At 33.9% G+C, this 14000-nt stretch overlaps 1 protein-coding gene across 1 annotated transcript in view; it reads left to right on the forward strand.

The window, feature by feature from the left end:
* Positions 1-430: 430 nt before the first annotated feature.
* Positions 431-14000, forward strand: part of LOC143235866 (uncharacterized) — a 110250-nt gene continuing 96680 nt past the window's right edge. The window contains exon 1 of the mRNA XM_076474113.1: positions 431-578. Coding sequence (XP_076330228.1) covers positions 542-578 — 37 coding nt within the window. The 5' untranslated portion in view covers positions 431-541. The remainder of the gene's footprint in view (positions 579-14000) is intronic.

The following is a 14000-nucleotide window of genomic DNA, read 5'->3' on the forward strand; positions in this document are numbered from 1 at the left end:
AATGGCGGTGTATCAGAAGTACATGGCATAACAGTCTCATTAAGGAGTCTTTTGCAATGGAAAATACGTTGCAATGACTATGTTCAACATGTATGGCTGTCGGATAATGGCGTGGCTTCAAAAACCATTTTAATATACCATATCGCACCTGCGTAGAACAATATCCCTAGAAATATAACAAAAAAAATTATGTTAGCTTAAAAGATATATATCGACTTAGTTAGTAGACATACATCAGGTTGGTTAAAAGACATACATCAACTAAATAAAGTTTGAAATTGAAACTGTCTTTTTTGACAAATGTGTGAAAGTGCGTTTATTAAGTTATTACAGTATCACGATATACCATAAAAATCTTATAATTTTGAAAATTCATAAGTTTATATTATTTCTTTCGAAAGATGGCACTAGTTGTGCAAGTGTAGAAAGACGAGTCTGTTGCAAGTTGCCAACCCAGGTGTCTGATATTGTTTAGTTGAAATCCAGCTACCTCTGTGGCCAGACGTTTGTCTTTGTCAATGAGTGGATTATAGTGCAGAAGATGATTATTCTACTCATAGCAGTAATGTTTGCCCAAGGTAAGTATCTTTAACCTCTTATTTGCTTGTTGTTTGTGACCAAAGACACCTAACTAATATAGGTTGTTGGGAAATTCCTAAATATCGTTTGCCGCTAACAAAGATCTCAAGGATCTAAAAACGCCATTTCTTTTTGTTACTGAATAATTTTGTTTTCAAAGTAAAATGATGAAATATCGATAGTTAATGTTTTTGAACAGTTCTGCCTTTTTAAAAATTGCAGTAGTTACATTTTGAATGTAATATATTTTAAACAGAAATGAAAAAAAAATATTTATAACTATTACACGAATGTATTAATTATTTGCTGTTATTTCGCAGTGCTTAATTTTAAAGATACGAAAATTAAAGTTAAACAAGACTTTACATTTATTTATTATTTGGAACAAATTTTATAATACGAAACTGAATTGATGTTCATCGAGTATTAAAAATAGTGTCTTCTCACAGTTTTGTTTTTCGTTGTATCTTTTTACATTGACTTTCATTGGCTGCTGAAATCTGTGTTATCTTGTATAAGTATAACCTTTAATTTCTTTGACTAACGTTACTTAAATTATTGCCACTGTAAAGTGTAAAATGGCATAAACTGTGTGAAGATTACAAAAAAAGATACTCTCAGAAGTTGTACACTCTGAAGGGATTTTTTTATTTTGTTCAACAATAGCTTTGGTGTAATAAGAAATAAAAATTGACGCGAAATGCTTTATGCAGACAGTAAAACTTTATTTAAAGAGAAGAAATAAGGAGGCTAAAGTGATACCTTTTAAGAAGTATTCTGTCTTGTAGGCTTAGCGTGATTTCGTTCTGTTGCTGCAGAGGTATACAAAGCATAATCATCCCATTAATGCTGTAATTAGGCTAAGAATAAGTTGTTTGTTATTGGTAAGTGTAAACTGGTAGAGATTGTATATAAATACACACGCATACACACTTAGAGAGAAGTATTAAGAAAGTACTAGAAAACGGTTAAAAATGTTCTCAATGATTCATTGTATATAACTATGGAGAAAGAGAAAGAAAGGGATACACGCAGAGACTTAGAAAAAATGGATATAGTAATCGAACTTTTCTTATCAGAAATTGTCAGTGCTTACTACTCTTCTGTAGTGAATGTCAGCAGCAATGGTCAGTTATCCCGAGGTAGAATGGGGTAGGGATACCATCTGGTAAAGACCAAATTAAATGCTTGCCCTGCATCATTTTTAGTGTGGTAAATGAAGTCGTAAATAGTTTTGCAACGAAAGTGATAATATTCAGTGGAGTTAGACAGCCACAAATAGGTTGATATGGAGCTAGCCTGTCACAAGTAAGTTGATATACAGCTAGCCTATCACAAGTAAGTTGATATGGAGCTAGCCTGTCACAAGCAAGTTGATATGGAGCTAGCCTGTCACAAGTAAGTTGATATGGAGCTAGCCTGTCACAAGTAAGTTGATATGGAGCTAGCCTGTCACAAGTACGTTGATGTGGAGCTAGCCTGTCACAAGTAAGTTGATATGGAGCTAGCCTGTCACAAGTTAGTTGATATGGAGCTAGCCTGTCACAAGAAAGCTGATATGGAGCTAGCCTGTCACAAGTAAGTTGATATGGAGCTAGCCTGTCATAAGTAAGTTGATGTTCTTTGATGCACTAAAAACTTTAAAACAGCAGAATATGTATATATATATATATATTTTTTCAGGGAATAAGGTATATTAACTTATCAAAAACTATAGGATTTAATAATATGTGATTGGTATCTTTCTGGGCCCGGCATGGCCAAGTAAGTTAAGGCGTGCGACCCGTAATCTGAGGGTTGCGGGTTCGCATCCCCGTCGAGCTAAACATGCTCGCCCATTCAGCCGTGGGGGCGTTATAATGTGACGGTCAATCCCACTATTCATTGGTAAAAGAGTAGCCCAAGAGTTGGCGGTGGGTGGTGATGACTATCTGCCTTCCCTCTAGTCTTACACTGCTAAATTAGTGACGACTAGCACAGATAGATCTCGAGTAGCTTTGTGCGAAACTCAAAAATAAAAACAAAAAACAAACAATCTTTCTGAGCAGAATCGATTGGAATGTACAGAAAGTTTTTATTAATTTTTATTTAAGTAAATACGTTTTATTGTTTCTGAAGTGACGTTTATGTGCTTCAGTATTTTATCACTTAACCTGTGTTTACCCAAGATAAGTTAGTGATACATTTTAGTTATGGTTTCATGGCGAAGCCAAGACAAAAGTAAAATTTGCCAGTATTTTCAACTAAAGAAAAATAGAGAAAAAGAATGTGAGCTAGTTTTTAATAAAGATTAAACTACGATATAGTTTATGTGGTTACTTTATTATACGATCAAATAATTTGCACTAGAAAAATTACCCTCTACGAGTTCTACGTGTATAGAAAATAAATACGATCATGGTAGAGCTCACTCCAGAAAGAATTGTAAGTGATACATCGAAATAAAGTATTTTGGTATCGCTAGGTATTTGGTAATGTGTACCTCTATGTATATTGGCTTAAATAACATAACATATTTTGAATAAGATAGAAAAACTGAAATATGAAATGTTTTCTTTTAATTTGCTAATTTCCGGCAGGTTAGATATAGGAACTCTTCTTATTCATGTACACATTAAGCCATACGTAACAGAGAACCGCATTTTCTGCGCTTTGTTGACAAAATAAAGGTTTCGTTACTATATTGATATTATTTTCAAATTGATTTAAAAAAACAAAACAACATTCTTTACTATTCTTGGTCGGTGTCATAGCTTTAGATCGCTATCATATAAACTCAAGTTTTGTCTTTTCTTGAGAATTAAAAATAATACCATTCGTTTGTTTCTTGAATTTCGCGCAAAGTTACACGAGGGATATCTGCGCTAGCCGTCCCCAATTTAGCAGTGTAAGACTAGAGGGAAGGAAGCTAGTCATCACTACCCACCACAAACTATTGGGCTACTCTTTTACCAACGAATAGTAGGATTGACCATAACATTATAACGCCCCCACGGCTGAAAGGGCGAGCATGTTTGGTGCGACGGGGATTTGAACCCGCGACCCTCGGATTACGAGTCGAACGTCTTAAGACGCTTGGCCATGCCGGGCCCAATATCATCACATTGTTTACATACTTCTTCTCTGGATAATATTTGTTAACTTTATTTTACTGTGTAATTTAGTTAGTTAGTTCAAACTGTCACTTCTCCAAAAAACAGGCGTTCACATTCATCTATAGATAAATACGTTCTATGTTTGTGTCCAGTGCTTAATTTAAGATGTACATCAAACGCTAATATATCCGTATCTTTCCTATATTCCATTTTTCTAACCTGGAGTCCAGTAATGGTTATTTTCTGTAATGTCAGCGCATGAAGACCACGTCTTGACATTTGTCTGTTCATGTCTGTCATGAGAAAAGCAACATGAATAATCACGACAAATGAAGGATAAGAACGGAAGAATTTTTTTTTGTTTCTTTTTTCACAGTAAGTAACTTGGAACACGAAGTGCAGTTGCTGTTAGTTGAACGTTCTTAAAAATTCTTGAAAAGCAATATGTAATTAGCTAATTATTTGAAAAACATGGAAGGAATACGTCAGTAAATAAAGTATTACAAACAAGAAGGAAAAAACCATTTTTGAAGTACTTAGTATTCATTTTTAAAGATGTGAAAATGGTCTATATACACATTTGCTGCTAAGCAACATAATCTCGCTAACTGTTTTTAAACATGATGCTAAAAATATCTGAACTACAATTAGCATACAGTCACACGTACATATACTTTTATATATATCATAATACAAACGAAATCATTACTTCGAGAGCTGATAAATCCTTCAAAAAAAAAAAAAAAGGAGAGAGAAAGCCATACAATACAATAAACTTTAATATTGTAGCTTCATATTTTATACATTAGTGTTAATATATACTTCTATCTACTATATATGTTAAGAAAATATTTAGTTTTGAGAATTGAAGAAAACAACAAACCTCGTATTCGCCTACATACACAATGAAATGATGTTACCGGGTGTGGATCGCCCCCTTTCACTATTATGAGCTGTAGCACGTGAACCATTCGTCCGATGTAAAGACATCCGATTATTCTCGGCATTAAACGTGTTTTTCGTTTAGTATCGGCTAGACATATAATGCCACTGTTCTCTCAGCTCAATTAAACCATCATTTGTAGCACTGAGGAGATAAAATGTGAAATGTTTTCCAACTCGAACTGTTTGTTTGATTGATTATCTGTTTGAATGCGTTTCTTTCTTTGTGTGTTCACTTGAGTTTCTCTACAAAATTTCATCAAAATTTATACATCTGTTTTCTCAGGACAGCTAATGACACGAGATGAACAAACAAGTTTATTTTATATACACACAATACAGACTAGTCAAACATTTTAAGCAATGAATCTTTATAGTCTAACTAAATGACAGAGCTGAAAATAATAGAGTTTGTTTTATCAGCGTAATTTCTTTCGTGAATATAGCTAACGAGTGAGTTGCTTTTGCAATATATTGTTTGTTATAGTTCATGAAACATAAAACTAACTGTATGAGAGTCGTCATCTAAGAAAGAGTTGCGTGACAAAGGTGATACGTAACAATTACAGATTCTGCTAGAATTAATTGAATCACTTCAGTTGCGCAGAATAGTTTTGACCAGTTGGTGAATCCAGCTAGTCGATCATTATAATACATGTATACATATATAGATCGCCTATGAGGTACACAAGAGTCAAGATTCATGGTTAATAATTCAATGGTCTTGTTAAAAATTTCAACTGACTCTGCTCAGTGCAGAGCTTACGCATATCCTATCAACATTTGCTGGACTCGAAGAAGTTTACTGGTAATTATTGTAGTTACTCTCATAAAGTAAACACTGATATCAGCAGTGGAACTGGCGATTCCTAATGTCTTTCTTATGTTGATAGCATTTATTTTGGGATACAGTTTACCTCAATCAGTTACTGTATCCACACCACTCACGCCACGGACCTGAATAATATCATAATTAGCTGCTATTTCTCTCAGTCTTTGTGTGGTATCAAAATTTTGAACAGCTTTCAAGATCTGTACTTCCGTCAAAACCTTTTTTCTATCAACAACAGATAATATAGTCAGACAACTTATGTGAAAAGGATAAAAAAATAGAAGACAAAGGGACTGGACTTAACCTAGGTATTATCGTGCCCGAAAAGTATATCCTAAGATTTACGATTTTCATTCCGTTCCCTAGAACTTGGAGGCCATAAGTCAGATTCCACTATTCGTTCACAGAGTAGCTTAACTGTTAACTAGCTGCTCCCTCTCTAGTCTACCAGTTTAAAGCTACATGCAAACAGTCCACGTTCATTTCTGCAGATAATTCTTGAAACCAACAAAGAAAACGAAACGAGAGTTCTTTCATTCAAGGTCATGTGGTGTGTGTAATATAATCCAAAACATCACTTTCTTCTCATAAGACAAGTAAAACGTGCATGTAATTAATATTTTTAAATTATCATTATTAAAAGTTTACTGGGTTCACTATATGTGTATAGTATATTTATCAGTTATTTATGTATATGTGATAAAGCAAAGAAGCTATAAACAGAATGGTCAAATCCTTGTCATCAAATATGTTTTTACTATGCGTGTGACAAACTATGTACTCAACCTACTTTCTATAATAAAATTGGATGGTTTTTACCTTAAGTATGCCCTTTGAGGAAACATAAACTGAAACGTAATAATTAAATACTACTGTTAAATTCTTCAATAAATACGAAGTTTAGAAAATAATTGATTATTTATTTGTTATAGTTTGATTTGTTTTGAATTTCGAGAAAAGCCATTCAATGTCTATCTGCGCTGGTAATCCCTAATTTAGCAATCATACACTAGAAGAAAGGCAGCTAGTCAACACCATCAATGAATGATTAGATTGACCATCACATTATGACCCCTCCACGACTGGATGAGCGGCTAGCAGATTGCGAGTCGAATACCCTAACCACTAAGCCATGCCAAGGTCTACTTATTATGAAAAAGCAGAAATGTATACACCTGTATGTTTAATTTTGTGAAATTGTCTTCAACAGATAATGTATTATGTTTGTGAATTTATGTTTTGTTTTAGCGTAATTCTACGCAATGTGCTATCTTCGTTCTGTTAACAGCGAGAAATTGAACCTCCTATTTTAGTGATGTAAATCCACATACTTACTATTGACCCGAGGGAGGGGGGCAGACAATAATTCATAATGTGATTGTTTTCGCATATTGAATTTCCAAACAATATAAAAAATGTATGAGCGGTTTGTGGTATTAACTTTGAGTATGAGTTATATATGTATATAAACAAAATATATTGTTCCTAATGGGTTGGTAATCATTATAATTTATTTCTAAATTATAATCATTCTTAGATTTCACTTAAAAATAAAATAACAATTTATAGTCACTTAAAAACACATTGTCGTTTTTTTTTGTTTTGTTACAGCCTTCTTTATAATTCGTCATCAACTTTATAAACATCAAAAACTCATTTTGAACCAGCTGGCAAATTCAATCATGTATTAAAAGGAAGAAAACGGTATTAACAACAGCGTTTCTTTAGAGTAGTACTTCACAGCTCTTGTAAGTTTTATAAGGATCAAACTAATCGATAGTTTGAATGTTTCTCGTAAAGTTTCATGTATCATCGTGATTTGTAGTAATAAGTGTAATTAACTGAGGTAAAATTAAGGCACGAAAGTAGTACATGTGTTCGGTGCAAAACATTGATAAGTACGAAAGACAATAAAAACATTTAAGGATTTTCGAGAATTAATAAATCTGTTCGACTCGTAATCCGAGGGTCGCGGATTCGAATCTCGGTCGCACCAAACATGCTCGCCCTTTCAGCTCTGGGGGCGTTATAATGTGACGGTCAATCCCACTATTCGTTGGTAAAAGAGTAGCCCAAAAGTTGGCGGTGGGTGGTGATAACTAGCTGCCTTCCCTCTAGTCTTACACTGCTAAATTAGGAACGCATAGCGCAGATTGCCCTCTTGTAGTTTTGAGCGAAATTCAAAAACAAACAAACTAATCTTTAACATCTACACGGGGAGGAAGAGGTTAACAAAACCTGACCCTCCTGGGTAGATAAGCATTAATACCCAAATATTTCCCCTACAAGAGAAAAAGAAAATCTACACGTGTTTAACCATTACTATATACTTGCATTAACAAAAGTCTTCTGAAGATATTGAAGGAAAGAAATATCCTATTATGAAGACGTTTAGACAAAAAAAAAAAAAACCATTAGCAATTAGAATGCATGGGTAAATGATTGTCTGTGTTTTGAATTTTGCGCAAAGTTACTTGAGGGCTATCTGCACTAGCCGTCCCTAATTTAGCAGTGTAAAACTAGAGGGAAGGCAGCTAGTCATCACTACCCACCGCCAACTCTTGGGCTACTCTTTTACCAACAAATAGTGGGATTGAGCGTCACATTATAACGCCCCCACGGCTGAAAGGACGAGCATGTTTGGTGCGACGGGGATTCGAACCCGCGACCCTCAGATTACGAGTCGAACGCCTTGACCCACCTGGCCATGACGTGCCGGGTAAATGAACTGAAATTCGAAAGTTTTCGAAGACATTTCTCTCTAATTGTTCATTTTAAAGAATAGAGAAAATTCCTATAGATCTCGCAATAAATTATGGTGTTAGGGCAAGTACATTATTAATTTATTCGAAAAAAAACACACTCAATTGAATAATAAGTTCTGTATTTTATAATTTATTTGTCATAAATAATATCCAGCATCAAATTTTCTGTAGGATAAAATTTTGACCGAAGTGATGTGATGTCACATGGCCTATAAAATAAATCATTAATGATATACTATTCTAGAGAGTAAATGTTTTTATTGTAATATTCGATTGTTCGACTGCATCGCTTGTCTTATTTCCAAAACACTGGAAAAGTAGCCTAGGATGTTTTAAATCAAAACGTTAAAGCAGTAAAATGTGATTGGTTCTTATACTGAATTATTCTTTCGCCCTCATTGACAATTCACGTCTTTAACATTATTGAGTTATCCCGGAGAAGATTTCAGTTCACATTCAAATAATATTTTTCTTCATGCAAATTCAACTATTTCTGACCGGAATAGATAGTACGGTGAAAATTGGCACAAGCAGCCTGCTTCATTTCGTGATTTGATAAAATTCTAGAAGAACAGGAATACTGAATCATGCATGGACGAATTCACTAAACATACGAAGTCTGCTTAAGGCTATGGAAGAAAAATTACCCCAGCTAGACTGAACGTTGGAACGCTTTATCAGGGTATAACTATCCCACTAGTGAGGTTCCTATTCATGTTATTCTCCAATTTGTATGTAGAAGAAAGTTATACAAATATATTGAATGAGATCGGCAGTGAACGAATGGAATTTTATTCCACATTAAATGTCTGCACCTGGAATAAACGCATATGAATGACATTAACTGCTCTAGCTCAGGTGGCGGAAGGAAGTACAAGACATCCGAAGCTAGAAGATATAAATAAGATATAATCACTTCACACAGAATATAGTTAATACTGTCAAAAACTTTTTGATGTCCATCAAAGTACCCTTTTTAAATGGATATTAAAGTCCATTAACCTTCATAAGGTTTACAACACTACTTGGGAAATTTGGACTACTATAGACTTAAGAATATTTCACGTAATCTTCTAATAACGGAATTGCTTTATCAGTGATTAGCCCAAAACACTGTTTTATGTATTTTCCTTGGTTACACACCACACTAGCAAAATAACGAGACTTTGCTAGTTTCCGTCAGATTTGGGCGGAATATTGAAACAATGCTGTTATTAATATCACTCTTGTTCTAACATGTTTTTGATAGTTAAAATTAAAATGTCTGTCGTGTGAGCTTGTATAATAAAGGTTGTAATTACAAAAGTAAAAATAAACATCATAAAATGCTCAACATAAGTAGGCCTATATACAAAAACTAAGTCAAGGTAGACAACGATATGAATCTAGTTTCTGCATGAACGTTATTCGATTGACAGCATTTGCACAATATTTTCAGTGTTTCCTGATTTGATTGACACAATCAGTAAATTAAAAAAATAGCAAATAGCTTGAGCAGAATAAAATTATCCGTCGTAGTTATCGATATTTAACTAGTAAACTTCTTTCCATATTTTTTCGAATGTTTTAGTGACAGGAGATTCTTGCGCCACGTTTTAACGTCGACAGGGAGCGTCGCTAATAACAATCTATAAAGTCGGCACTTGGGTGATGTCATCAGTAACAGTGACGTAATGAAATGAAAATACGTAGTGGTTGCCATATATCATTTATTGTACAATACGAGACAGTTTTATACCACTTGATGGCTATATCACAGAGTTAATACAGCGGGAGTGGACTGTTTGGTGGGCTAATACAGTGCTTATTTGGATCGATGAGTATTTTACTAATGAAACAAAAGGAAGTGTTGTCTAGCTTGGTGCAGTATAACATTGGACTGTAAAAGATCTCATAGAACAAAAGTACGGATAAAAGTACCGAGTAAATGAAACGAAATATTTCCTTAAATCACTGTAGATGGTCTGTCAATTAGTGCATTCGAAACAGCTTAAAAGTACTACATAAAGAAATGAAGATGGCATTACCTGAGACCAGCTCGAAACTCCGTTACACGCACCTTGTTGTTATTTGATGTTTAGACTGGTATAAGATGTTGAAAAACATATATAGAGGATGCATAAAACACAAATATAAATATCTAAATTACCATAAGTTTATGGTAGCAACTGTACCTCAAAAAATGTACTGGCCGATATTATTTTGCTTTCCGACGTTAAACTGTATTTGAAGCTACATTACCTACTGTTGATATATCTAGTATCAGAAAGCAAAGCGTAAAACAATGTACTTACTTGCATGTCAAATATTATATTATGAGAACTATTATGACAGTGACCACTGTAGATATGAGGTAAAGAAATATATTTTGCTTGTAATATTGTATTTATTTGGTTATGCATGCATTACATTTATAAAACACGTCTTACTAACACTTTCTTGTCATCATCATTTGGAAAATCAAAAGTACGAAACTTGATCAACCATTTTGAAATCCAGTTTTCTGAATATGTTGGATCGATGTTTAATTAGGAAATCCAAAACTTTATGGTCATATTTTTTCCATCAGAAGGGGTAGCATCCGCCAAACCCATAGTAGACTTTAACCTTAACTGTGTATATTTGTTTTCTTATAGCAAAGCCACGTCGAGCTATCTGCTGAGTTCACCGAGAGGAATCGAGCCTCTGAATTTAGTGCTGTAAATCCGCAGACTTATCGTTGTATTAGCGGGAGACTTAAACTTAACTGAATCCCATCCTGAAAGTATTAAAGGAATAAACTATTTAGCAACGTATGAATAGTTTCTATGTGTAAAGCAAAATGGATATACCCCGTGAAACTTGTTTTTAACAGTAAAAATTTAAAATTCTTATTTACTCGTTAATTACAAGTATGTTTGTATAGAGCAAATAATTTTAGTTCAAACTTACACTTTAATAAAAAAAGGCTGATTTATGGTCGATGATATGCTGCTATAACAAGCTTATGCAACACTTCAATAGAAAACAAATAGATCAAGTAGTTCATTTTCCGTACGTCAGAAGGCGATGGGTGTGTGTGTGTGTGAGTGTGTTTTCTCATAGCGAAGCCACATCAAGCTATCTGCTGAGCCCACCGAGGTGAATCGAACCCTGATTTTAGCGTTGTAAATCCGTAGACTTATCGCTGTACTAGTGGGGGACAAAGGCGATGGGTATCAAACATGAAAATGAAATATCACTTTGATTTTATAGTTCTGAAATAACAGTAATGAATATTTGTTATGAAAAAATGTTTAACAGCTTGAGTTAAAAGTTGCTGATAGACAAACTTATACAAGGGTTCTAATACCACTTTAATATTACAAAAATCAATCCTTTTCTGCATATTCAGATTTATTATTAAAATTTTGTTATTTTTTGAATTTCGTTCAAATTTACTAGAGGGCTATCTGCGCTAGTCGTCTTGATTGGTGTCTTGGGGTTTCGAACCCGTAACCTTCAGATTACGAGTAGAGCGCCATAACCATCTGGCCATGCCAAACTTTAGACGTTAAAATAGCATAAGTTACAATTATAAGTTTAAGGGGAAACAAATATTTAGACTTAATTATAAGATTCCCGGATAAGTCCCTGTATGGACTTAATTTCAAGGTTTTTATTCATAACTGCAGGGAATTATTTTATTTTTATATCCAAGTTTAATCACTGCCTAACCTACACAAAAGCTTATACTTATGGATTTAATACATCTAAACTAATATCTATATAGGTACAAGGTATTGTGTTTTGCATGTAAAAAATGTATGTATCGCCAAATGTAAGTGTAAAGCCTTATACACTGCTAGAAACTTTTTATCGAAATAATTTGATATATGTTGAATGTGTTTTCTTATAGTAAAGCCACATCGAACTATCTGCTGGGACCACCGAGGTAAATCGAACCCCTGATTTTAGCGTTGTAAATCCGTACTAGCAAGGAGGGCGTAATTTGATAACGTTTAAATATTTTTTCATCTAATGCATTTCCTTCCGTTCTGGATTTCATCATAGTTTCAAAGGAGCAAACATACTAATTAAATCTCGTTGAAAGTATAAACTTTACTCACACTTGGCCAGACAATAACCGTGTTGTTAATATGCTGTGCTCAGGACCGAACATTAAAGGTTCGAGTCTCCACATATCATTGAAAATGCTCTACATGTTTACTTGGGATTATTACAAATGTATATCCTCTATTAAGTGAAAATTAGCTGCATAGAAGAAAATTGATACTGTTGAATGTCCATCTCCTCTCTGGTCAATAAGTCTAATTTAGGGATAGCCTTTCGTTGATCCTGAGGCGTCTCCAGATCTTATGTAAACCCACCCACATCATCAGTGGCACAAGGGAGTTAAAGTTCTAGTTATTGAACATTGTCTGAGGAAGGACTGAATATCCTAAAGGAATCAGAGTTTGGAACAGAAGTCTGGTCATCATATACTAATAAATTCATTAGGAGCAGCATACTGCGTCTCCTTCTCATACAATTTCCTTTAAAATTGCGAAACAATTCCAAAAAACTACAGTGTACGTTATTGCGTTCTTGTGTTACATATCATGTGTTTTCACACTCGATATGGTTTCTCCAGAAGTGTATTATATACTTTTTTCCAATTCAGCTGTGTTACACTTCTAGAATTTGTATGAAGCTATCCAGTCTTAACTCATACACGTACGCTTATTCTAATTTCTCTCGTTTTGTTCGAATCTGCATCAGCGAACATGGTTACTCTTTGAACTGTAAGAACGTTATAATGTGACAATTAGTCACACTATTCATTAGTAAAAGAGTAGCCCAGGAGTTTTCGCTGTATGTTTATGACTAGCTGTCTTCCCTCTAGTAATTCAGTAGTGACAGCCAGCGCAGATAACCCTCGTGTAGATTTGCGCAAAATTTCAACCAAACTTTTTTCCAAAATCAAAAACTTATTTCTTTCAAACTTCGTTATTCCCATATTTATTTCTATTTTTGCTCAAAACATCATTTTAGACATTGTATAATTATATTACTAACTCATGAATCAAATTGCTGTTTGTCAATCAGTTGTATTAAACCAAAGGAGAAAAGTTTCATTTGCCTTTCGTTAGATGGATTAATTAAAAAAACGTATTTAAAAAAGACGTTTGTCCTCCGCTGATACAGCGGTAAGTCTACGGATTTGCAACGCTAAAATCAGGAGTTTGATTCCTCCCAGTGGACTTAGCATAGCCCGGTGTGGCTTTGCTATAAGAAAACACACACATAAAGCATTTAATGCGACTTAATAAATTCTAAAACACGAGCTAATTTATTACAAATATTAAATATTGATCATAAGCAAGTATTATTGTTTGATACTTTTTTTTACCTACTAAACGGGTGAGACTTTTTGAATATTTATATAATCTTGTAATGCAAAAGTTTCATTGATCATCAAAACGTTGCGCTCATGTTGATCCATCGTATAGCGTTACATTTATTTGCATTTAATTCCATTGTTAGCCTGATTAAAAATAATGAAAAACAAATCCATCCAACGATATGATTTTCTTGCTTCAGTCTGAGCTGCAATGTTATTGTATTTCCAGGAATAAAAAAATGTAAAATATAGCATTTGTTCTAAACTTTCTACTTTTAACGAGTCCATTTGACCTCCCGGCTCTTTTGTTCTTTTTTTCTTAACGGTCATTGCTTTATACATTTTATTAGTTATTTTATTAAAAACAAATATTTAAGTGTTTCTAGTATCTTTAGTGGCAATACATCAAATAGTTGAGCAAAAAA

The sequence above is a fragment of the Tachypleus tridentatus genome, chromosome 12 (assembly GCF_004210375.1).
Source record: "Tachypleus tridentatus isolate NWPU-2018 chromosome 12, ASM421037v1, whole genome shotgun sequence".
In the NCBI taxonomy this organism is placed as follows: Eukaryota; Metazoa; Arthropoda; class Merostomata; order Xiphosura; family Limulidae; genus Tachypleus; species Tachypleus tridentatus.